Here is a 26,957-nt window from a genome sequence, read left to right as displayed (position 1 = left end):
AAACAATCACATTGCTATATTTTCTTAATAATCATAATTTGATCATCAGGAAGATAATTCTCCCATGTTTCTAGCTACTTGTGTGTGCTTTTGTTTTTGTTTAAATTTTTTTTCCCTACATCCTTCAATGTTTCTAAATTGTAAGACCTTGAAACCAGAAAGCACCCCAGGTTAAAGGGGCAATTTATTTCAAGACTTAAAGAAAAAGTTCAGTTTGTCTTTGAATTCAATGACATTATATATGTATAAAGTCTGCAGATCAATTTTTTTTTTCTCTGCTTAACTAGGAAATTAGTGCTACCAAATTTTTTTGAAAAAATCTTAAATCTTGGTTATTTGTGATTTTTCTGAAAGAGAAATTTTCATTTTCAGAAAAAAATTTTTTAAATTAAAATGTCCTAGTAAAAAAACAAAACAGAACAAAAAACAAACAAACAAAAAATGTCCTAGTAAGGTTTTTGCAAGTTTTTTACTAGTTAGTCTCCCCTTTTTTTGCCAACCAATAGAAGGGGATAGAGAATCCTAAAACAGAGCCACACTTATATGGTCATTTGGGTTTTTAATAAGGCATCAAAGCAATCCAGTGGGGAAAGGAATGTGTTTTAAACAAACCATGCAGAAAAAACTGCGTATCTAATGTGAACAAAGATTAACCTTGATACCTCCCTCATACCATACCCAGCAGTTAATTCAAGATGGATCATAATCCCAAATGTAAAAGCTAAAACTTCACAACTTTTAGAGGACAACGTAAGAGGATATTTTTATGATTTGGGAGATAAGCGGTTGTCACAGAAAGCAGTAATTAGGGGAAAGAGATTGATTTGACTTCATCAAAATTAAAAACTTCTCATTAAAAGACATCATTGAGAAAATGAATTGGTGGCAAGCCACACATTGGAAGAAACACAGAGAACCTGTAGTTGATAAAGAACTACAGTTCGGTAACAGGACGATAGCCCAATAAAAAGGACAAAGATTTGAACAGTTACCTCACAAAAGCAGATAGATGAGTGGCCAGTAGGGCATGAAGAAGTGCTCAACATCATTAGTCATCTGAGCTAAAATGCTCTTTTATGCTTAGTGTTTTGCATGTTTTTTCTGAGTTTGTACTCTTTTTTTCTTACCTTGGCTTAATTTGATCTTTTTAAGTAGGCCTATTAAAATTCTCCTTTAAAAAAAGTTGTACTTACTTATTATTTCAGGGAAAATACTCTGCATACCTTGAAACAGCGGCAGCTATCTTCTTATATAGGAAGTGTCCGTCCTCTTGTCACTAAATTGGTAAGTGTTCTTTGAAATGAAAGTTACCTTCAAAGTTAAGTGGTACTTTTTTCCTAAAGGCTGAGAATTTTTCTTCTTTTAGATCCTTGTTTTAATTTCCTGAAGGATTGAATATACTATTTAACTCTAAAAAGTACTAAGCTGCATTTGAATTTGATGACTGTATTTGAACCCATCTGTGGTCTTTGGGTTGTAAATTATAAAAGCAAGTATAGAAAATGTTCCTGATTTGCCAGCAAGGTTTGACTCTTCAACTATAAGGTGGTGACCTATGAAAGCTCTTTTATATCTAAAGCAGGGGAAAAAATAAAGCTTTGTGAATTAGCTTGAGATTAGAAAGGTCATTCTAGGATATGAATAATAGGAGTAACAATGGATTTGAAAAGGATTCTGATTATTGTAGACATGAAGGAGCAGAGCTGTGTGGTAGGTGGAGGCGTGAATTAAATCTTTATAGTAAAGAGTGAGAGAAATAAGTAACAATTGAAAAATAGATAAAATTCCATTTGATAACAAAAGTATGTTTTGATGAAAATTATTTGGAAACTACTGAAAGTGCTTGTAATAAACTGTAGCAAAATTACCCCCATAGCAAGCAACTAAAAATCATTTAACCTTAATATCTAGAAAGCGGTGATTTCCTTTTGCCAGAAAGAAACCATGTTCCAAAATTGAATGATTATATCTGTCTGCGAAATATTTGTGTAACTAGCCAGTTGACCTATTATGCATTCCATTTTCTGAATTGATAATCGTATTGCTCAGTAACATTTGCAGTAAGAATTACTTCCTTTCTTAAAGTCACATTAAAATAGCTTTTCACCTGAAATTTGTCATGTAGATCATGTGTGCTCTTTGCTGCAAAAGTGAGGACAGTGTGTTATCCCCAGTGTTTAAAGGCACATTTCTTTTTATTTGTGAAAGGTAGTCGTTAGGAATAACTGTTTGAGGGAGGAGGTATTTATTAGAAATCTGTTTTAAAATTTCTTTTGTTGGTCATTGGTGTGTTTTATGTGGCATTAATCCCGTACTGGGCTCTCTTCTCATATGTTCTCAGAAAGAACCAGCTAAGCACCTTCTAGTCACAGAATGCATTGTGATTCCTGCAGTTTCTCCTCTGCTCATTTCTATCTAGGCCTAATTGTATTTAGGATTAACTTAGCCATGTAGTTGCTAAAACAGGGTAAAGCTCAAGTCAGCTTGAATTATGAGTAGAATTTCTAGAGTTTCTAGGCTGGACAGCTCAGGAGACATTTATCATCTCTTGATGATGTTTAAATTGTATGTGCATATAAAGAATTTATAGTTGATTTAATTAATTAATTAATTAATGTTTGTAGGACCCTGATGCTCCCATAAGACAGAAGATGCCCCTTGATGATCTGGATAGAGAAGATGAAGTCAGATTACTTAAATATCTTTTCACTCTAATTCGTGCTGGAATGACAGAAGAGGTAAATGATGTATACTCTGCTTGTCCAATATCAAAAAGTCACAGACTGTAAGTTGGAAAGGGTCTTTGTGACCACTGAGTATGCCTTCTCAATGGAGTAGTAATCTTTTTCACAGTATTTCTGAATTTAACTCCTGTTCCAACTTTTCTGGCGATATAGAAAACATCGCTTTAGAAAGCAGTGCACTTTAGTTTGCGCAACTCTGGTAGAAAAATTCTTTATAAGAAGTTAAACTTTGCCTTTCCATGTTGTACTGCATACCCTAGGCATAGCCCCATTATTTCTAGTTTGGATTTTTAAGAGTTAAGAATAAATCTGTTCTTCTAGTTTATACTGTCTAGCATTTGGAAACTATGATGCCCTCAGACTTCTTCCTTTTAACTTCACCTTTTTAAAATGTAACCTCTTTTGTGATAGTTAACATCTTGTGTGTAGGATGTGAAGTATCTAATTAGACAGCTTACTGAATGGCTTTGTGGACTCTAGATGAGGCAGTCTGATGCATAGGAGCTTCAAGCTTCAGATATTATGTTGTACCGGTTTTGCTGTTGTCTTGGCAGTGTTCTTTAGGGAGAAATATGTTAGCTCAAGGTGTTGTTTGTTCTTCTGTGTTACAAACAACAACATATATGAAGTAATTTCTTATAGTAGTAAGTCTTAGATTATTAAGCATCATTCTTATTTTTTAAAGATAAGGGGAAAAGACACTGTCTGTCCAGTGGTTAGGACTCTATACTTTCACTGTGGAGGGTGTGGGTTCAATCCCTTTTTGGGGAACTGAGATCCCGAAAGCCTAGCCATGTGGGTGGCGGAAGGAAGGAAGGGAGGGAGGAGAAAGGAGGAAGGGAGGAGAAGGGAGGAAGGAGAAGGAAAGAAGTAACATGTACTCACTTATTCGGAAAATATTTAAGTCCCAGCCACTGTGTCAGGTGATGTGCAGGATACTAGGAATCACAGTGGCAAATAAGGATGTATTTTTAAAAACAGAAGAGAAATATAATCACATTGCTGAAACACTTGAAAAACAAAAACTCTCAGGGTCCCAATACCTTTACATAATCACAGATAGTGGGGTTTTTAAAACTTACTTGAAACCCTTTTCCTTTTGTACATCTTTTTCACATAATTGTAAACATAGTATACCTTTAGGGTTTTTTTTTAACATCTTTATTGAGATATAATTCCAATACCCTACAGTTCACCCATTTAAAGTGAAGAAGTCAAGGGGACTTCCCTGGTGGCACAGGAGTTAAGACTCTGAGCTGCCAGTGCAGGGTGCCCAGGTTCGAAATCAGGTCAGGGAACTAGGTCCCACATGCATGCCGCAACTAAGTTGCGGCGGTTCACATGTCACAGCTAGGGAGCCTGTGAGCCACAACTAAGGAGCCCACCTGCCTCAGCTAAGACCTGGCACAACCAAATAAAAAAATAAAAATTTTTAAATTAATTAATTTATTTATTGGCTGCGTTGGGTCTTCGTTGCTGCACACGGGCTTTCTCTAGTTGCTGCGAGCGGGGGCTACTCTTCATTGTGTTGCGCGGGCTCCTCATTGTAGTGGCTTCTATTGTTGTGGAGCACAGGCCCTAGGTGTGTGGGCTTCAATAGTTGTGGCACATGAGCTCAGTAGTTGTGGCTCACGGGCTCCAGAGCACAGGCTCAGTAGTTGTGGCGCATGGGCTTAGTTGCTCCATGGCATGTGGAATCTTCCCAGAACAGGGCTCGAACCCATGTCCCCTGCATTGGCAGGTGGATTTTTAACCACTGCGCCACTTAGGAAGTCCCTAAATTAATTTTTAAAATGTGAGTAAGTCAATAGTTTTGGTATATTACAATTTGGTATATTGATTTTTTTCATTGTGATAAAAGATATATAACAAAGTTTGTCATTTTAACCATTTTCAAGTGTAAATTTCAGTAGCATTAATTACATTCACAGTGTTGTGAAACCATCACCACTATCTGTTTCTAAAACTTTTTTGTCACCCCAAACAGAAACTTGGTAACCATTATGCAATAATTCCGCATTTCCCCTTTCCCTCAGCATTTGGTAACCTAATCTACTTTTTGTCTCTGTGAATTTGTCTGTTCTAGCTATTTCATGTAAGGGGAATCATACAATATTTGTTCTTTTGTGTCTGGCTAATTCCACTTAGAAAAATGTTTTTAAGGTTCTGCATTCAGATTTTGTCCTTTCTTTTTTAGATAGCATGTTGAATATTTTAAAAATAATTTTCCATGTTGCTACATAGCTTTCATAATTTTTAAAAGTCATAAATCCAAGATGAGGTTTGGGGTTTGATACTTTTTAACTGGTTATATTAATCAGATTCTGTAGGTTCAAATGACAGAAACCCAACTCAGATTACTTACAGGCAGGGGATTGATTGGTTCATGGAACAGAGAAGTATAGAGGGTTATACCTGGCTGTAAGCAAGATCCAGGGACTCAGAAGATGTCATTACGTTACTGTCTCTCCCAGGCTTTTGACTCCTCCCTCTTCTCTGTGGCTTTATTCTCAAGAAGCCATTTGTCAGTGATGGCCACCAGCAACTCCAGCCTTACATCCTTCTGCAAGCTAGCAGCCCCAGCAAAAGGAGTGTTTCTCTTTCCCAATATCTGTGACAAGAGTCCTGGGAGTGATTCTTGTTAGATCACATGCCTAATCCTTGAGTTCAGAGATGGAATCATATGACTTACTCAAACCATATGAACTAAATGGGAGAGAGAAGATGGCTCCTAAAGAGATGATGGACCAACAAACATGTATCTATCTCACTGGTGTATCAGGCTCATCTGATTAGTCACATTTAACATAAGGAAATATCATTTTTATGGGCTGAATGAGCAATAGCACCCTGTCATTATAGAAACTAACAGTGTTTTTGTAGTGCTTTTACATAATCAAGGGTCATCAACCTCTTTAGCCTGCGGGGACCATGAGCACCTAGTGGTAAGCCCAGAATCAAAGAGCACAGGGATAATTAGGGAAAGAAAGAAAGGAAGGAAGAGAGGGAGGGAGGGAGGGAGGGACAAACCACAGAAAGACATGTGTTATGGGTAAAATGAAGTACCGTTACTAATTGTCTATACCATCTTTTGTGACATCTGTCATAAATTGCTTATACTTTTCTACAAGGCACAAGTACTTCTCCAGTACTGCACTGGTTATATGACCAACCGCTCTCTCTTGTTTCTAAAGGCACAGCGACTCTGCAAACGCTGTGGTCAGGCATGGAGAGCTGCAACACTTGAAGGCTGGAAACTCTATCATGACCCCAACGTTAACGGAGGTATTTTAATAGATTTTATTCTGAAAGTTGGGGATATGTTTAGCTCTGAATGGCAATTTGTAAAGTATAGCTTTTGTTCTTAGAAATTGTTGAAATAAGGAGATCTGATTTTAAACTATAAACTTTGTTTCTTTTACTGTTTTATAGGAACAGAATTAGAACCTGTTGAAGGGAATCCATATAGATGCATTTGGAAAATAAGTTGCTGGAGAATGGCGGAAGATGTAAGAGAAAATATTTCCTGATACTGATTTTTCCTCTTAATTCATGGAAGGCCTTCTGAAGAGGCTCTGAAATGTTGAGAGTAGTTTAAGGCTAAAGTTCCTGTTTTCGAAAAACTTCCAATCAAATCGAAGAATAGGGCAGGCTTTACTAATTAGAGTTATTCAGACACACTACATACTAAGAATTAAGCACTGAAATAAGGCAAAAATACAAAATGTAACAAATGAAGTCGCAGAATAAGCATTGGGCTGGCTTCCAAAAAGAGAGAATTGAGTCGATCTTTTAAAAGTTACTAGGATTTGAGTTGTTGGGCTTGAAAAGCAGAGGAAGGAATTCTAGGCAGGGTGCCTAGGTTGGGAAAACTCAAGGGAAGGTAGGTCTACCAGGTTGGAGCAGAAGGCTCACAAAAGGAAATGTAGTCAGTTCTGTTACGATACGACCTATGCATTCCTAAAAATCACTATGGCATGACAAATTGTGCAGAAAATCCACAGGGCTTTTAGGGACAGTGGAATTAAGAGCACAGTACTCAAGAACCATCAGTGACACATGAAAAGATAAAAACTTAAAACAGCACAGTGTCATACTGTTAATAAGCAGTTAGGAAATAGATAAATACTGCAATAAATATGGCAGTTTACCTTGAAAAGAACTGGAGTTTGCTTGTGGAATTGGGTGTCAGAGGGTTGTAGCTTGTGAATTACCGAGAAGTGATAGAAGGTTATCTGAAATCAAACAAAATTATAAGTTGATGTGGATGGATTTAGCTTATCACACACCTGGAGAGCTCAGGGAGCTGGTAGATGTTTGAGGAGTGTCAGTTTTGTGTATTTCCAGGTGGCTTGGTTCAGTTAGGTGTTGTTTTCTGTACTCAGCTAGTGTTTCTTGTGGATGAAATTGTGCATAAGGAAATGGGAAGTTTGTATTATGTTCAAATTGTTCCTTGATATCAATTGCATTGGAACAAATTCACGTTTTGAAAATAAGCATTGTAGCAGAATTGACTGTAATGGGAAGATGACCGAAAAAGGTAAATTAAGAGCAGGCCGTGGTGGTCCTCATGATAAGGGCCTGTCCTAGGTTAATATGGAGTGCAAAAAAGAAGGGAACAAAAATGGTCAGGACCAGAAATTGGAAAGAGGAAGAAGAGGACTCAGTTGTATAGTGAGAGTCTCTGAAGTCTCTTGTTTGGATGATGAGAAAATAGGAAATGTCATCAATAGAATCCAGAAGTAAAATGGGGTAATTAGTTGAATATGATTAATTCTACTTAGGAATTTGATGCAAACTGATATATGACAGGCTCCAAGTGCCTTGTTTTGATGTTGTGAGGTCAATATCAGGTAATATTAGGTATTTAGAAACTTTCCAGGGGAAAACACCTATTCAGATTCTATCTGGAATAAAATTTGACTATAGTAAATAATTGAAGCATCCATTAGAGTTGAATCTGCTTTCACTCTATATTTGAAATTTAGATGTTTGACTTTTCAGGAAGATTTCAGCATTGACTACATCAAACTAAGGGGTCCTTCCTTCTTATTCGCCCACTAGATCTTTTACTAAACTTTAGAAACTATCAGGTGAATAAATAAGTTCAGTTTAGAAGACATTGCAGAATTCCAGATTATTAAAAAAGTTGATATACTAAGAAAAACAGTAGTTCAACTTTATTTATGTTTATTATATTTCAGGAGCTTTTTAATAGATATGAGAGAGCAATTTATGCAGCTTTAAGTGGGAATCTCAAGCAGGTATGCAATTTATTTTACTAATTCTTTTTTCCTATGGAATGAAATCAGATACATGAAATATTCTAATACAGTAATATATAATAATCGTATAAGCTTAAGCTACTAAGAATAGCAACAATAGAGATAATCATGAAATAGAATAGTAACTGGAGCTACTTAATTTGATGTGTCCCACACACCAGATGATGTTTTATTTATTTATTTGTTATTTTTTAATCTTTTCCTTTAAATTTATTTGGCTGCACTGGGTCTTAGTTGCGACACGTGGTATCTTCATTGCTACATGCGGGATCTTTGTTGTGGCATGCGGGATCTAGTTCCCTGACCAGGGATCAAACCTGGGCCCCCTCCATTGGGAGCTTGGAGTCTTAACCACTGGACCACCAGGGTAGTCCCCCAAAAGATGTGTTTTTTGTTTTGTTTTTTTGTTTTTCCAGTAAATTTATTTATTTATTTATTGACTGCTTTGGGTCTTCATTGCTGCACACAGGCTCTCTCTGGTTGTGGCGAGTGGGGGCTACTCTTCACTATGGTACACAGGCTCTTCATTGGGGTGGCTTCTCTTGTTGTGGAGCACAGGCTTTAGCTGCATGGGCTTCAGTAGTTGCGGCACATGGGCTCAATAGTTGTGGCTCACGGGCTCTAGAATACAGGCTCAATAGTTGTAGTGCACTGGCTTAGTTGCTTCGTGGCATGTGGAATCTTCCTGGACCAGGGCTCAAACCTGTGTCCCCTGCATTGGCAGGCGGATTCTTAACCACTGCGCCACCTAGGAAGTCCCCCAAAAGATGTTTTAATACATGAAATCAGATTTCAGTTTCTAAGAATTGTAAATTTAATTACAATACACATTTATTGATGACCTGTGGTATCCATAGCTTTATCCAGAAGTGAACCGCTAAGGCACAGTGACTGAATTCTCACACATGTGTGTGTGCTTCTCACAATTCCCACTAGCCTCTACATTTTACAGCTATTTTGAGGAATATTATCATAATTACTTGAAACACCATCTTGTATCAGCATGGAAAATTGATGCTGTTGTGAACTCATTAAGGAAAAAATCATGATAGTTCGAACTTTTTAGAAGATGTGGTTTGAGGGACTTCCCTGGCAGTCCAGTGGTTAAGCTTCCACTGCAGGGAGCATGGCTTCAATCCCTGGTTGGGGAACTAAAGATCCCGTGTGCCTCGCAGTGCAGCCAAAAACCCAAGAAAGATACGGTTTGAGGGGCAGAGGGAGGAGGTTATTTTGGTATGATATTTTACAATCCACAATGTTTTATGTCATTATAGTGACTTTATAGTCCATATCAGTGGGTGTAACTGCTTTTCCTTTCTTTCTTGTTGACTATGGCTACGTATTTCTGTTTTGGAATGGGATAAAGCTACTTCCTGTCTGTGACACCTGGGAAGATACAGTGTGGGCCTACTTTCGGGTGATGGTGGACAGTCTGGTGGAACAGGAGATCCGGGCATCAGTGATAACTCTGGATGAAACTGAAGAACTCCCTAGAGAATATTTGGAAGCAAAGTGAGTTTGTTGGTTTGTATTTCATCATGAGGGTTTGCAGTATGCTTTGTGAAGTTTTATTTTGTAGTCCTTGTTCATATTATTTATTAATATTATTTTATCCCTTTCCTTGTTCTTTCTTTCAAAGTTGGACCTTAGAAAAGGTTTTTGAAGAACTTCAGGCTACTGATAAAAAGGTAAATATTAATATTTTAGGATAACTGGAATAGGAAACTAAATGTTTCATTGTTTTGCACTGTAGTTGAAAGGCACAGAAGTGTGTGGAATCTTGTTATATTCTTTCTTCCTTTCCTCACCTTTTATTCAGATAAGAGAGATTCTTTAAAAGGAAGAAACTTAATTGTATACTTAAATGATACATCATTTCTTTTTACTTGGTTTAAGATTGGTTTCACCTAAATATATGGTATGCATGTAAATTAATTTATCCCTTTCTTTTTGAAAAATTAAAATATATAACGGAAAATTAACAAGACTTTCTTTTCCTAGATCACAGCATAATCTAGAATTTTTTAAAGTAATAGTCTTAAAATTTTTTTACATAACCAAGGTACGTACTTGTAATAAAATAGTCTAAAGATGTATAAATAAGACCTTTATAAAACTTCCTCCAAACCTCGTTATGGTTATTCTCGTTCACTGAGGTGATAAAGCATTGGTATGTATCCTTCATATCCTTCTCCATACTCTTAAAAATATGTGTAGATAATGTAGATGCCAGTGTAGGATTTTGGTTTTTGAGGTTGTTTTACACGTCATTCTATCTACAATGGTCTACAGCTTTCCCCCCCCCCATTTAATGATACTCTCTTCAAGTCAGTGGATATAGATTTAACTTAACCTTATTATTTTTAATAGACATATATTGTTCTATAGAACGATGTATCTTTTTTTAATCATTCCCTGTTTGGAGATATTTATGTTGCTTCTAGCACTGCAGTGAACATTCTTGTTTATTCTTATTTATGCTTATCTACTTGTCTTGTTTCTTTACGATAAGTTTCCTGAAAGCAGGGCTGTTGGGTTAAAGGGTATATATATATATATATATATATATATAAATTAATTCCCTTGTTGTAGCAATTAATTCATACTCCTATAAGTAATTTATTAATGTAGCCATTTCCCTGCATTCTCACTAGTCCCAGATGTCACAGTTTTTTTATTTTTTGGCAGTCCATCAGATTAGGTCGAAAATAGAAACTCACTGTTCTTCTCCTATTTCTTTGTCTATTCATAAGGCTGAGCAAGTTTTTCTGTGTTTATTGACCATTTTTGAATTTCCTGTTTAGAGCTTACCTGTTTTTCTGTTGGATTTTATCTTTTCCTTATTATTGTATAAGAGCTCTTTGTATAGTAAAAAAAAAATTTAATGCTTTCTCTATCAAGTGGTTTTTTTTTTTAATCAGTCTGTTGTTTTGGAGATTCCAGCGAGTGAAAATAAAACAAGAAAGTCGAGGAATAGATATAAATTTAGAAAGGGGGGAATATTTACATATGATAAGCATAAATCTAGAAACTCAAGACTCAATAAGTTACTGGAATTAATAAGAATAAGAGAAATTTTAAAGTATCTAAATTCAAGACAAAGTTATGAAAAACATCATAGCCTTTTTGTACTTGTTACAGCTAGTTAGAAAAGGATTTAGCTCCCTGTAAAAGTCCCATTTAAATTACTGACCAAAACTATAAGATACCTAGGAATAAAAATTAACCAAGGGATTGAGGACCTTCATGAAGAAAACAATAGAATCCTATTGAAAGACACAAATAAATAGATATACCACATTCCTGGATGAGGTGATTTGATGTAAATATCAGTCATTCCAAAATTAACATTGAAACCTAATGCTTTGGGGCATTATTTCTGAACAGAAAATTTCCAAGTAGAAGAATAAGAAAAAATGGTGAGAAAATTTAGAAAAGAACAATAGTTATAGGGTACTTGCCTTCTTCATTAATAAAACAGTGTAAAGATACAATAAAACAGTATAGAATTGGCACAGGAATAAATAGGTGATTGGAATACAAAAGTTCATATGAGATCCAAGCATGTATGAGAACTTAATAGATGACAGAGATGACTGTTTCCTTTCAGAGGAAGAGGGATGGTTGATTTATGTACATGGTATGGACATAATTGACTTTCCATCTGGAAGAAGACAAAGCTAGATCTCTGCCTCATGCCATGTATTAAAATCAGTTCCAGATGGAGCAAATATTTGAATGTAAGAAAAAAAATTCTGGAAGAAAATTTAGCAAATAAAAATTAAATTAAAATATATTTGACCAAAAATGTATGAATTATTTGCTTCAGAAAAAATCCAACAGTAGGTTACTTGTAAATTTACTGTGTACCTAATCACTGTTTTAATGGGTTTTGTTACTCTTGGTGCCGTCTGTGGAAGAGAATACCCAAAGAATGCTTTCAAGAACCACTGTTTATGTTGAAATCTTATAGTTTATTTTGCTTTGGTCACATGTGCCCTTCTTTTCTGGTTCACCATGGACTGTGCCAAGGAAAACAGTAGTAAAATACAAAAAAGTTTCGTAACATTCACAGAGATTAGATTGTTTTATAGCAATTCTCTGCTTTCAAAGATAATGTTCAGCCTTGAGTGTGTATGCCAAGGGCAGTATCTTTCTCATGTTTTACTTTATTTTGGTCTCCTAAGACCATTCATTTCGAGCTTTTTCTTTGTATATGTTCTTTCAAAAGTTGACGTTTTTAGCTTACCAGTGAGTACGTACTACAGAATGACCATAGTAGATTTACAGAAAATGTAAAAATTTTTTCAGAGAGTTCTGGAAGAGAATCAAGAACATTATCATATAGTTCAAAAATTCCTTATCCTGGGAGATATTGATGGTAAGGTATATTTTATTTTACTTTGTATGAGTCCTTTGTTTTCTTATAGTAATTTTATAAAAAGTTGTCAAAATATTGCATATGACTTACCACATTTTGTCACCTCTCCAAATACCAACCTATCTGAATGCAACTATTTACTTAATTTTTAGAAAATAAAGTTTAAGTTTAATCCAGAGTCTGTTTTATATGATGGTTCTTAATGTGATAGTGAATTATAGTGCTATAGGAATACAGTAAGTTCCTCGGATAGTATTTATATCTCTTTTGATTTGTATCCCTATTGTTGAATCTTTGCTTTGATGGCTTGTAGGTTTGATGGATGAATTTAGCAAATGGCTTTCCAAAAGCAGAAACAATCTACCTGGACACCTCCTCCGCTTCATGACTCACCTCATTTTGTTTTTCCGCACTCTGGGACTACAGACCAAAGTAAATAAAAATGAGCTGCATACCCTTCTCTGCAAGACTGATGCTTTAGACACATATTATCAGGAAAACATGCTGCCTTTGGTTGTTGTTTTCTAGAAATGGTGACCCTAGTCTCATATGGTCACTCGATGATACTTTGCTGTGGGTGACTCATTAGGGTTCTAATCGGTGGCTGTAGAACCCAACCCTACATCAACCAGCTAAGCTAACTGAACCAGACTAAGTTCTCTGTGAGATTTTGAACCTTTGTTTTCTTTTTTCTTTTTCTTCTGTCCTAAATGATTGGTGACATTTTGGTCAGAGTACCTGTAGAAGGCAGAATGATATAGTAGTTAAAGGTTGGATTTTGGAATAAGAATCCTGGATTCACATTCTTACTGAGCAGCTTCTAGGTGTGTAATTGTGGGTAAATAAAACCTCCTTAGGCCTTAGCTTCTTCCTCTGTAAAATGTGAACAATAACAGTAACTACCAGCAGAGAGTTAGGGAAAGGCAATACCCTAAGTGCTAAGCACTTAGCCTGGCATGTAGTTATTGCTCAGTGGTAAATATTAAAAATCATGAAAGCATTATAACAGAACTTTTATTAGATGTATTGCTGGTACACATAAGCAGTTGTATCTGTAATTTAATTATTCTGTCTTTTTTTTTTTCCTATGAAGGAAGAAGTGTCCATTGAGGTTTTAAAGACATACATACAGGTAAACTTTGCGATTGCACAGTTTGATTCTTTTTTCTCTTTAACCATTTTAAAGAAAACAAAAATCAGAATAATTTAATATCTAGTGGCAGGAAAGTCATCAAAATCCATAAAGGTCTTTTAGTTATCATAAGTACTTTTGGAATTTAAAATTAATTCTGTTTAGCAGCACACATCTATGTCTGTATGAATCTTTCCTAAATATATTTGAAATTTTGAAGTGAACTTTTTAAAAAGCACTGTTGATCCTAGAACTTGTTGTATTATTGAACATACTTTGATCCTTTTCTGTTTTTTAGCTTCTAATAAATGAGAAACATACAAATCTCATAGCATTTTATACCTGTCATTTGCCTCAAGACCTTGCTGTCGCCCAGTATGCATTCTTTTTGGAAGGTGTTACAGAATTTGAACAGCGCCACCATTGCCTGGAGCTGGCTAAAGAAGCAGGTGAAAATGGTTGAGAACTTCATGTCTTGGGCTTTGTAGGCAGATTATCATTTTGGCTTTAGTAACATTTAGCCTTCTAGTTTTAAATCCTGTTTCTCTTATGAGGGAAAAAAGGGAATGAGGTTTTCAATGAAATTCTGTTTTAGGAGTGAAATAACTTATACTGTAACTCGTGTAAAATATCTTCTAATTTTGGCATTTTCTTTTATAATGTCTTTCATATTTTACATATTTTTAAAGAATTTTTATCCCAAGTTTACCAAATCACTGTGACTGTTTAGAGAATATTAGTGTGAATGATTAATTCTTGTTTTTGTCTCTTCAAAAAATTCTTTAGATTTGGATATTGCAACTATAACAAAAACTGTAGTTGAGAATATTAGAAAGAAAGATAGTGGTGAATTCAGGCATCATGAGCTGGCCCCAGCCCTGGACGCAGGCACTGCTGAGGTACCGCGGGGGAGGGGCGGGCACGTAACTCCTGATAATCCCTCACGTTATGCTTCTTGTGAACTGCTACCTTAAAATACTCTGGCTTCTTTCTTTTTTTAAGAATTTATCTTTGTCAGCCAAGTGATAGAAACTGGCAGCAAACTTAAAGTCTGTGTAAGGAATTGCTTAGGAGTAGTGTGCTGTTAAGGGAAGCTTCTTTAATGGAAAAAACCTGAGCATTGGATTTTTGCTCATCAGATTATTCTAGATACTTGGTCAATCTCTAACTTTCATGTAGCGTACTTATTCCTGTTTTCAGGTAAGAATAGAAAGTTTTATCTAGGAACGAAAAAGATTTTAGAGTAGCACTTAAAGGAATCACATGAATAAGTTGGTGGGACATCGAATATATAATTCCAGACTCATGGTCCAGTTTAATAGAGACCTATTAAATGTGAAAATAAACTAAGAAAAGCTGTTTTCTTTCATAATTTTGTATATTCTGAGGGAAAATATTCACTAGAAGTACAGATGTGAGCTAGTTCTACTAATTTGCAGAATATCTTAGGAAAAACACAATTGACTTTTTTTTCCCCCAATTAAATGAATAGGAGGACCGTTTAAAAATTGATGTAATTGACTGGTTGGTATTTGACCCAGCACAGAGGGCAGAAGCACTAAAACAAGGCAATGCGATAATGAGGAAATTCTTGGGTATGCTGTATTTTTGTATTTTTGTTGTTGTTTTTATTCTGTTCTTGAACTTTGTTGTTTGTTTTTCTAATCCTTCCAGTAGGGAAAGGTACAAAACAGCCTCTCTTATGGCTGGTACTATGAAACAAAACGTATTTAATAGTGACTTTTCGTGTCCTACTCAATTTTTCATATAATCTCAAGGCTTTGAAAAAATGGAATTGCTTTTTTTTTAATAATTAAAAAAATTTTTAAATTAATTTTACTTATTTATTTGCTGCATTGGGTCTTTGTTGCTGGGTGGGCTTTCCCTAGTTGCGGCGAGTGGGGGCTATTCTTCATTATGATGCTCTGGCTTCTCATTTGAAGTGGTTTCTCTTGTTGTGGGGCACAGACTCTAGGCGCACAGGTTACAAACCAATAATTTTACTCCTTTAGAAACCATTACACAGAAATCTGTATCTGAAAAACTGTATATCTTTTCCACAGCATCAAAAAAGCACGAAGCTGCAAAAGAAGTATTTGTGAAAATTCCTCAGGATTCGATAGCAGAAATCTATAACCAGTGGGAGGAACAAGGAATGGAGAGCCCACTTCCTGCTGAAGATGATAACGCTATCCGAGAACATTTGTGCATTAGAGCTTACTTGGTGAGACTGTAAAACCCACAGAGTGCCTTTCTTTATGATGACTTTCCTGATTGACTTTGAACTGTTTTCCCAGAAGTGGTGATTGACTCACTGTCTTATCTCCCCTGTAACTGTGGGACTGACTGATCCATAAGAACTTTGAAGTTATGACCTGGTGTTCATTTGCATGAGCCTCTAATCAGTGCTAACCAACCAAGAACATTTCACAGGGTGGATGGTGTGTGTGATGTCTGAAACATATGTTTTCTTAAGATTCTTTGAATGCTTGTCTCAACTAACATTTCTGCTTTTGGCAATAACTGAAAAAAAGCAAGATATTGTGTATTATGACTAAAATAACAACATATTCAAAATTCATTCAACAAATAATGACGTGATTGGTTAGGTTCTAGGAATAAGTCTGGATGTCTTTCTCTCCGTGCCCTCTAGAAGCTAATAGGCTCATCAAGAAGACAGACAAGTGAACATGTTAACATTGCAAACAGAACACTTATTCACCATGATTTTTTTTGTATAAAAAAATATTAATTTTATTTCATGCTACTGCAAAATTATTTCTAAGAACCAAATGTTTAAAAGTTTTGTTGAACATACCTGAAAAGTTTTCTTTGTTTTGTATTTCTCTATTTTATTTTACATTTTAGGAAGCCCACGAAACCTTTAATGAGTGGTTTAAGCATATGAATTCAGCTCCACAAAAACCTACTTTGACACCTCAAGCAACTTTTACTGAGAAAGTGGCTCATGAACACAAAGAAAAGAAATATGAAGTAAGTTGAATGTAGATGAGACATGTCTATTGCATCTCAAAAATACACGTCATGTTTAAAGTGATCATTTCTTCAACAAATTCCTATTATAACAGGTGATCTTCCTTATTAGTGTTTTACTTTGAAAAAAGCCATCCCTTTAGTTACTTTTCTGTAAATAATTAACCAAATATGAAACATACCTTCAGGTGGCAGTACTGTTCATTTACATGGTTAACATTTTAGTGTGTTATTGAACTACAGTCTGTTGATGTTTATTTTTATGTTTGGCTTACTGACTGTCATCTCTTTAGAATGATGTTCCATATATGTATATTCCTGTCTGTGCCTTACAGATATGCTGTAGTCTGTTATATACCCGCCTTATGTTTATTTTGCAGATGGACTATAGTATTTGGAAAGGGCATTTGGATGCCCTGACTGCTGATGTGAAGGAGAAAATGTATAACGTCTTGTTGTTTGTTGATGGAGGGTGGATGGTGGATGTTAGAGAGGTAAGCTGTGTGCATTGTTTATAGCTAAAAGCAAAAACAATGTCTTTTTTAAAAAGTTCTTTACCTGAATGGGAGCAGTTACAGATCTTATGTAACCTTTGTACTTATAACTGAACATCCCATAATTTAAGTCTAACCTGAAATACTAGTTAGGGAATATAAGAATGTTTGACTTGTGGGTAAACTATTTCTCCATATTTAATATGTTCACTCAGGATGGTAAGATCTAATTTTTAAAAATTCCAGACCTAAAACTTAATTGTACATGTATTCAGCTCAATTTACAGATATGAAGATAAGTCTAGTAGAATGAGTAAGACATACATAAAGCAGTGGCCCTCACCTCGGAGCTGTCCATTTAAATGACCCAGAGAACTTTTAAAAAATACTGGGTTGGTTCTACTAGTGGTTACCAGTTGTGGGGGGAGGGCAACATATGGGGCAACATCTGCAACGTAGGGGCTGCAGAGTGGGCGGTACAAACTACTAGGTGTAGACGGGCTACAAGGACAATATGGGGAATATAGCCAGGATTTTGTAATAACTGTAAATGGAATGTAACCTTTAAAAATTGTATTAAAAAAAAAACTTTTAAAGAGTCCCGAAAAGCCATGACAGTTAAATACAATATGTGATCCTAAACTGGACCCTGCATGGAGTAGAAAAGATGCTGTGAAGGACAGTGTTGATCAGCGATGTTTTAAGGTGTTAACATCACTGTTCAGTTTCCTGAAGTCATTAACTGCTTTGTGATACTATTAGAAAATTTTTTTTTTACTAGGAAATAAGCACTGAAGGATTTAGGAGTAACGGAACATGATTATGCAGCTTGCCCTCAAAGGGTTAAAAAAAATGTGTATTTATAGATACACACACAGATGCAAATCATAAAGCAAATAGGGCAAAGACTGAACATAGCAGGGTAAAGGGTGTTGAGATATTCTTTGTACTATTGTTGTAAGTTCGTTTGTTTGAAATGATTTTCAAATATATTTTTAAATACTAAAAAAAGAAAATACTGAGTTCCACCTCCAGAGATTCTGGGTTAATTGGTCTGAGGTAGGGCTGGGCTGAGCTTTTCTTTTTCTTTTTTCTTTTTTTAAATTACCTGGAGAGCTTTAATGTGTAGCCTGGGTTGAGAACCAGTTACAGAAGCACCAAATGCCATAAGAAAAGCACAGATGGAGCATTTTGTGAGTTTAGGAAAAGAAAACGTTCCTTCTACCCAGAAGAAATCTGGACAGAAAGCTTAAAAGGTGTTGCATTTGACTGAAGCTTGAATGAATGGGGTAGATTTGGATGAGCTGAGGTGGAGGAAAGGAAGAGTGCTGTAGGTAATAAAGGTGTGAGGGCAAGGCATTGAGGCTTGCTCCTGGGGCATGACAGAAAGAGTGAGTAACTCAGTTTTACCTCTGCAGAACTGACGATCTGTCCAAGGATTATAAATGCTGGATTCTTGGATATTAAGTATATTATTTTGAACAGAAAAAATCACAGGAGTGTTTTTGGTATCTTTCCTTCTGCATTCCCTGAATCCTAATATATTCACTCCTTTTTTATTGTTTGTTTTGGTTTGGTTTTTGCTACTACGTTTTTCTGGCTCCTCTGGCTTCCCTTTTTTGACCAGAAGCAAAAACATTAGGGACAGGAAACTAGATTTGAGCCCCTCTTTGCTACTATTCCTGATAAAGTAATTAGTCTCCACCTCTTACATATAAATTCATAATAGAACTCTGTTTACTTCATAAATAGTTTTGAGCCTTTAGCAGTTTCCTCAGGTTTTCTCTTCTAATAATTCATGGTGCAGTGCTCATAAAGATAAAATTTTAGTGTTGCAAAATGCTAATTAAGTGGTATTTAAGGTTTGAAAAGACTTGATGCCTTATTTATACATAAACCTTTGTTAGTCTAAGAATTAATCTTAGATTAGATAGTGAAACTCACAAAACAGACACTCTGGAGTGTTTTAAAAATGGAGTAGGAATGGAAGGCTATGAATGATACCATTTTGCTTTATCAAACATCTAAAAATCAAATTTCAGTCTCAGTCACTTCTTCAATTCTAATCCAAACAAGAAGATATTTCTTGAACAATAAAATGATAATGATATTTTGAGTAGAGTTTAAGCTTAACACTATTACATATTCAACAAAGCAGGAAATTATTCAGGACTCCTGCTAACACATATCACTTGTGTAAGAATTAGGAAAGGGTATCCATTCTCTTATACAGATTCCATGCCAAGTGCACATGAGCTGTAGAATGGAGCATGGATTAGATTTCAGCCCCCACTCACTCACCTGGCTAGCACCATGTGCAGGGCACAGCTCTTCAACAAAGCCCTGGCCTTATATGCTGACTCTTAACATCTGCACCTTACTTTTTACGGAACTGCAGAATGGTCCCATTTGTGTTGGAGGCTGGTGGCACACAGGGGTGGCAGGTGGAACGGAGCAGCTCATCTTTACTTAGTTTTCCCCGCCTCTGCCTCAACCACATTCTAGTTGAAGCCTCAACTGTTTTTTGCTTGCTTCCACTCTTCCTTACACAGTCCCTTCCTCATATAGGTCAGGTAGCAATCCTTTTAAAATCAGATATCACTCTCCTACTCAGACCCTTCAGATGGCTTCTCATTAGACTTTGAATAAAACCCAAAGTTCTTTTCTTGACCAACAAGACCACACATATGTTGGGCCATGGCTGTCTCTCCAGTCTTGTATCCAACTGCTCTCCCCTCACTTTGTTCTAGCCTTCTGGCCTCTTTGCCATTCTTCTGCCTAGAGTGCTCTTTTCCCAAGATATCTGCATGGATGGCTTCCTTACTTCTTTCAGCAGTCTGCTCCAGTGTCTTTAGAAACTCTGCCCCAACCCCAACCCCAACCCCCTCCCATCCTAAATAGGACATATACACGTACATACATACATCTCAACACATATCAGTTATTGAGCTTTTCTCACATATAAGGTACTATATGTCCCTGATGGAAAGAATCTTTTTGTTTATATATTTACGAATTTTTCACATTTTTCAGATTTATAGGATTTTTGTTCATTCAGATGAGAAAAATATCATAGGTTGTAGCAGAGCAATTTATTCCGTTTTCCTTGTGGCAAATTGCTGGGCCCATCAAGCATAATTCTGGATGGGTGGCAGCAGCCAGTCTGCCGCTATGGGGATGGGCTGTAGTCAGCAGAAGACATCACACCCTGGTATTTGGCAACAACAGGATTTAGGAGAGGCAGGTGCCACAGTCCATCCTGTGAGATGAGGTTATCAGTAAGCCTGCTGCTACTTTCAGGTGAAAAGGAGTCTGGGGCCAGGGGTACTTTGCCTCTTTAGCATAGGGGGAAAGAGTACATTGGAGCACAAACGGAGTGACCCAGAAAACAGCAGTCCTCTCATTTTTCCGCGGCTCCTAGTAGGAATCACTAATACGAATTATGAGTAAGACCTTGAGGTGTTTTAAATCCACCTCTGAAGGTAGTGCCTATTTGAGAAAATAAATGGAGGTGCTTTCTCTTTTAAAGCTAAGGAAATACAAAGCATGCCTTTTAATATTTGCTTCTATGTATCTGTATCTCAAAACAGACAAAAAGACAAAAAGATTGATATTAATTTTTCCTATATGTGGAAACCTGACCTATGTCAGATTAAGCTAGTACAATTATTCCTTGGTATAATTTCCAGATTACATTCTGTTGCTTCACATCTCCACTTACATCTACCTTTGAAAATGCTTTAGCAATTTAACACTATAGTCTCTCACGTGAAGAGATTTTTAGTGATTAATATAATTGTCATAAGGGAAAAAAATTTTAATTAGTTAGGTATCTTATTAGGCTTTTCAAAGGACCAGTTGTTTTTGCTTGTCCTGTTTTGTTTTGTTTTACACCGTGAGTCCTATAGATTTCCTTCTGATTTTTAAGATTATTTCAGAAATTTTATTATGGTTGGGTACCTTTTTATTATTTTAGTTATTTTAGTTTTCAGCTTTGTTATAAGAAAATGTAGTGGGCATAAAAGGTCTGTTCTTTTTTCTGTACTCTTAGTACCCACAAAATCTTTTAGAAAGATCCCTATATACTTATGAAGAAATGCTCACTGTTTTCTCTACAGTAAGTTTTCCTCATATATCTGTTCTGTCCCATTCATTGTATTATTCAAATCTGTAGGTTCTTTTAATTTTTCTATTTTTAATAAATTATACAAAGGCATCATAAATCCATTCTCTGTTTAAAAAAACAAAACATTTGCAATGAAATTGTCCTCCCTGTGTACCTCTCCCCTCATCCTGACCCTTCTTCCTAGCAGGAGTCACTGCTGTTGGTATGAAATGCCCTCGCAGTCCTCCTGATATCTGTATTTCCTTATATATATATATACACACACAGGAGAATGGTTATTATCTTCTGTCTTCATTTTTGCTCTAGTCTCTAACTCTTTTTCCTTTTATGCATGTTTTTATTTAAGACATAGTAAATACAAATTCAGAAGCATTTTGTTTTCATTATCAGACTTCTGACTCCTCTGAAGTATACTTTGTTCCTCTTCATGTTTTTTTGGCCAAAAAATCGTGTCTACTAGATACCATGATTGAAACCCTGGCTTATATTTTTAATTGGCATGATAGCTTTATAGAAACTCTTTAGCTTCTACCTGTTGCATTTTGGTTTGATTCATTGACTTTTTTGTAAGGGTATTTAGCTTCAAGTTGTTAGAATGACTACTTGATGTCCGTCTGTAGGATGCTGAGGAAGACCATGAAAGAACACATCAAATGGTTTTACTGAGAAAGCTTTGTCTGCCAATGTTGTGTTTTCTGCTTCACACCATATTGCATAGTACTGGTCAGTATCAGGAATGCCTGCAGTTAGCGGATATGGTATCCTCTGAGCGCCACAAGCTGTATCTGGTAAGTTCTAGAGCATTTGCACTTTTAAATTTTAGTGATTCGATAACCTCTGTAGTAATATTTAATTTTGTGAGATGTGTTTATATTCTTTAGATGTTCTTAGATTTTCTTAATGACCTCGTTTTAATGTTTGTGCTTTTTTATCCAAAATATGTATACATTTCTAAGCAGTTAGAAGTATATAGAGTGGCCCAGAGAAGTAGCTTTAAAGTTCCTGGGCTATGCTAATATACTGGCCTCTGGCTACATAAATCTTAAAGACGAATTTCTTCTTGCATTAAGCTAATCAGGTTGACTAGGTGACTATAAATTCACACTCTTCTTTGTTCTCATCATTAACATTTTTCTCTTTTTTTAAAAATCAGGTGTTTTCTAAGGAAGAACTAAGAAGATTGCTACAGAAGTTAAGAGAATCCTCTCTAATGCTCCTAGACCAGGGACTTGACCCATTAGGATATGAAATTCAGTCATAATTCATCTGCTCTTTGTAATCTTGATAATCTCCATGATAAATGGAGGTTTTTTTGTAAAATATATGTATTTGTAATTACTGGGTTTTTTCTTTTACGTTATCATGGGGAAAATGTAAAATTTAGGCATTGAATTTTGTACTTTTAAGAATATTATGGTGACACTTTGAAAATTTAATGTATTATATCATTTCTCTGTTTATTAATAAAACTATAAAAACTAGAATTTTCTGTTCACATGAATTCCAGGAATGTCCCTCTGTTATGTAATGAGAAATTAAATTTCCTGTTATCCTACTCTTTTCCCTGTGATCATAAGTACTCTAAAATCTTAAAATTGAGGATGGAAAGTAGATACATTTTTAAGCCAAGTGTGTAATTCCTGTCGACTAAAAAAAAAAAGCATAATGTGAGAGTTGCGAGTTGAGTGTATTTGGGGCAAAAATGATGACTGCAGCCTGGGAGACAGCATCCCAGATTAGCTCTGAGAAACTGTTCCAAAGAGGCAGGGGGGAAGATTAGTATGTATGTATTCTTGGTAAAGGAGGAGTACATGCAAACAGTACTTTTTTTTGTAGGGGGTTTCTGCTAGTCACGAGGAGCAGACACCACCATGTAGGGATTTAGTGCTTTTCTAGATATGAGAAGATGCAAGGGTTGGGCTCATAAAATCAGCTCCTGAAAACATCTAACTATCTGAAGACCTCTTCCGCTCATTTTCCAAAGCACAGAGTGCTTCATTTCTGGTGTCCACCCTGAATTCCCTTCAGGGGATGTGGAAGGTCGGCAGCCGCAGCAGCACGTGTGATTTAATCCTTGTAGTAGAGGTAGATGGCAAGTGCCCATGGCAAGTGCCAATTTACAGTTGACACTCATCATAAAATTTGGTTTTTTAGGTCCTACAATTAATTAGATGAACATAGCAAGAATGTTCTCTAAAATAATATTATGCTATTGTTTTCTTTATCTTGAAGACACTTTATTTATGAACTCTCATTCAGCAGACCTGCTCCGAAATAAGTTGGCGCATGTAAAGACTCAGCATAGTATCTGGCACACAGCAAGCAGTGAATAAATTGGAGAATACAAAATGAGTAAGATCTCGTCTAGCCCTTCTAGTAGGGGAAATACAATAAATATATTTTCAAATGCCAAATATTTTTAAATGTCAAATCTGAGCAGGAAGAAACTATTTCCAGCTAAGAGGTTTCTGAGGAAGTAGCATTTAAGCTGGGGTCTGGGTGATGCACTGAATTTGCAAAGACAGAGAAAGCACAAGAAGGGTGGGGCACTATGGATTAGGAAATCAGCATGAGCAAGGCCAACAAATGGTAGATGCATGTTTATGAATCAGCGTTTATGCTGAATTCACTAGAGTGTAGGGCTTACAAATGGGAGATAACCAAAAGAGAGAAAACATGAGGTAGATGGGTTATAAACCTGAATATAAATGCTAAAACTGTAAAATTTAAGAAAAATAGAGAATATCTTTGGGACCCAAGGGTAGGTACAGATTTCCTATATAAGAGACAGAAAGCAATTACCATTAAGGAAAAAATTGCTTAGACTTCATCAAAATATAAAACTTCTGCTCATCCAAGACATCATTAAGAAAATAAACCACAGCCTGGGAGAAAATATTTGCAAAAGGATAACTGACCAAAAAAACTCATGTCCAGCCTACATATATAAAGAACTCTTGCAACTCAATAATAAAAAGGCCCCCACCCCCCCAAACATTTAAAGAGTGGACAAAATACAACAGATGATTCTTAAAGGAAGGCATATACCTAACATGTGCCTGTGAAAAGTGCTCAAGTCAGTGGTGAATGCAAATTAAAACCATGAGATACCACTATACATCCCTCAGAATGACTAAAATCAAAGACTAACAACTGAATGTTTGGGAGGATGTGGAGCAACTGTGACTGGGCCACATTGCTGGGGAATGTAAAATGGTACAATCTTTGGGGAAAGATTTGACTATTTCTTATAAACAACCACCTACTCTTAAACTGAGAGGTTTCACTCCTACATATTTCCATGAGAGAAGTGAAAATAAATTCCACAAAAATACCTGTACAAAAGTATTCATAGCAGCATTGTTTATAACAGGCAAAAACTGGAAATAACCCAAATGCCCATCAGTAGGAGAATGGCTAAACAAACCGTGATGTTTATACAAAAAAGTACTATTCAGCAACATGAAAAGGAAAGAATTGATCTATTCAACAAAACCTAGCCACAAAAAAGATACGTACTGTATGATCATTTATATGAAGTTCTAGAACAGTCACAATCTATGGTGAAGAAAAATTAGAACTGTGGTTTCCTCTTGGGGTGGGGTGGGGATTTTCTAGGGAATTTTGTGGAGTGATGGTAATGTTCTATACCTTGACAGGGGTGTGGGTTACTAAGTGAATCCATTTGTCAAAAAACTACAACATAAGATTTGTGCATTTGAATGAATGTAAATTTACCTTTAAAAAATTAAATGGTATTAAAACAGATGATTGAACTTGGTGTACCCCCCCCCCCAAAAAAATTAAATGGAGGAGTAGGAGTGGGTATACATGAAACAAAAATGGCAGTTGGTGAAGCCAGGTGATGGGTACAGGAAGGTTCATCATTCTATTTTAACTTTGCATAAGTTTGGAATTTTTCATAATAAAAAGGAGGGGAAATGGGCTGGAAGCCAGAGAAATTTGGCTTTGAATTTTACTCTCATCCATTCTAGCTATAACACTCATGACCTCTATTTCCAAGGTCTGTAAATGAGACTAAAGATGATAATCACATTTCAGGACAAATAAGGATTAGGGCTCCTGTGCTTTGGTGAAGAAGGCAGAGAAAGCCACTTAACTAACTAAATCAGCCTGGAGAGGTACAAGTTCTGAAACAATGGGAAATTGAATGAATGTCAGAGGTTGGGGTTAGGCTCACAAAGGCCTTGAATCAAGGCAAGATGAGTAAACCTAACCCAACAGGCAGTTGAAATCCACTAGATATTTTTTATATTTTAACCGAAATTTCAGAGTTCATATTTTAACTATTTTCAAATATTCTAAAAGAAATAGAGGAATGATAAAAAATATAATTTATCAATCATGCTCAGATTATCAGTCTGGGTCTGTTATCACAAGGAGACTGAATTGAGTAGACTAAGACAGGCTAATTAAGGCTAGGCTCTTAACTGCGGAGCAGGTGAGGGCAAACAGCCAGTAAATCACTGACTAGGTAGGGTTCTGTAGATCCAAACTGGAAGGGAGGATGGCAATATAAATATACAATTGAAAAGGCACACAGTATAGTAAGAATTGGTAGCGTTTGGTGGCATGATAAGGAGGAAAGCATATCAGCAAGACAATGTTAGGAAAGCTGGACTTTAGGCTTTGCCTAATTAACTCCTCATCTTCATTTGAGTCATTTCCTTGGGGAGCTCCTTCTCCCTCTCCAAGTTAGATCAGGTTTTCTTATTCCATATGCATAGGATCATATTTTGTTACTTCAGAACCTTCATTTCTCATGGTTTTAATTGTTTAATATCAGTCTTCTCTAACTAACATCTATGAGAAAGGGTTTGGTCTGGCTTTACTTGCCATTATCTCCCAAGTGCCAAATACAGTGCCTGGCACAAAACAGGTGCCCAGTATTTGAATAATTCTGAATTCAAAGAGGAAATTAAAACTGTCGATCAAAGTAAAGAATTAAGGACAATGAGAACATTACATTGTCCTGAGGTCTGTGTGTAAAGCTATTCTCAAAGAGGAAACACAGCTTTAAATCTTTTTATTTTTAAATAAAAATAAATGAACTGATCATTCTATTCAAGAAATAAGGGGGGAAAGTCAGAATGAAGAAAGTAATGACTTGAAACAAAATCAGTAGAATATTTGAAAAGGCCAATAAAATAGACAATTACCCACAAGGCTAACCAAGGGACAAAGAAAACTCAAATGCATAACGTTTAGAGTAAGTAAAATGATATAACAACAGATGAAATAAATTGAAAATATGGTAGAATACTATATACAACTCTGACCAAGTATATTAGAACATCGAAGTAAAATGGACACTTATCCAGGACGATGAAAAACCAAACATTGATCTCCCCCCAAAAAAAGAGAAAAAAGAAAATCCGATTGGTTACTAACCATGATGAGTATATGAGGGTTCATCATACTGTCTACTCTTCTGTGTGTTTGGAGTTTTAAAATAAAACGTTTAAAAATATGCTTTCAAGAAGAAATCCTTTTCCCTGTCTGGCGAGGGCTCAATTTGCTCAGCACCAAATATACCTAGCAAGTCGACCCAACCGACATACATAAAATGTCAAACAAGAAACGGGTCCCAGATTGCCGCAGCCAAGTGTAAGCAACCCAGGAGGTAAGGGACCAAGGAGGCAGCTCGCCGCACCCAGAGCTCAACGCGCCTGCGCAGGTAGAGGCGGCTTCGTCAACTGTTGGAGGGCGGAAGCGCGGGCACCCCCAGTCACCACGTGACCGCGGACGGAAGGGGGCGGGGCGCGCGGGACGTGCTGCCG

The 26,957-nt window shown here is 36.2% G+C and overlaps 1 protein-coding gene across 5 annotated transcripts in view; it reads left to right on the top strand.

Annotated features, from left to right (window-relative positions):
* The window catches only part of NUP107 (nucleoporin 107), a 40,902-nt gene extending 18,199 nt beyond the window's left edge, over positions 1–22,703 (top strand). For 2 of the 5 annotated variants that reach the window (XM_057740686.1, XM_057740685.1), the window contains 18 exons: positions 1,206–1,284; positions 2,625–2,738; positions 5,939–6,029; positions 6,177–6,253; positions 7,949–8,008; positions 9,396–9,541; positions 9,669–9,717; positions 12,341–12,410; positions 12,724–12,842; positions 13,504–13,542; positions 13,841–13,991; positions 14,329–14,441; positions 15,035–15,137; positions 15,606–15,766; positions 16,411–16,536; positions 16,917–17,030; positions 21,777–21,944; positions 22,310–22,702. In XM_057740686.1, coding sequence (XP_057596669.1) covers positions 1,206–1,284; positions 2,625–2,738; positions 5,939–6,029; positions 6,177–6,253; positions 7,949–8,008; positions 9,396–9,541; positions 9,669–9,717; positions 12,341–12,410; positions 12,724–12,842; positions 13,504–13,542; positions 13,841–13,991; positions 14,329–14,441; positions 15,035–15,137; positions 15,606–15,766; positions 16,411–16,536; positions 16,917–17,030; positions 21,777–21,944; positions 22,310–22,417 — 1,888 coding nt within the window. In that variant the 3' untranslated portion in view covers positions 22,418–22,702. Of the gene's footprint in view, positions 1–1,205; positions 1,285–2,624; positions 2,739–5,938; positions 6,030–6,176; positions 6,254–7,948; positions 8,009–9,395; positions 9,542–9,668; positions 9,718–12,340; positions 12,411–12,723; positions 12,843–13,503; positions 13,543–13,840; positions 13,992–14,328; positions 14,442–15,034; positions 15,138–15,605; positions 15,767–16,410; positions 16,537–16,916; positions 17,031–21,776; positions 21,945–22,309 lie in introns of all 5 variants that reach the window. The other 3 variants (XM_057740684.1, XM_057740687.1, XM_057740688.1) reach the window with 2 other exon arrangements.
* Positions 22,704–26,957: the final 4,254 nt, after the last annotated feature.

This window comes from Hippopotamus amphibius, chromosome 7, assembly GCF_030028045.1.
Source record: "Hippopotamus amphibius kiboko isolate mHipAmp2 chromosome 7, mHipAmp2.hap2, whole genome shotgun sequence".
NCBI lineage: Eukaryota > Metazoa > Chordata > Mammalia > Artiodactyla > Hippopotamidae > Hippopotamus > Hippopotamus amphibius.
Note: the sequence above shows the minus strand (reverse complement) of the source record. Positions and strands in the feature narration are given on the sequence as shown.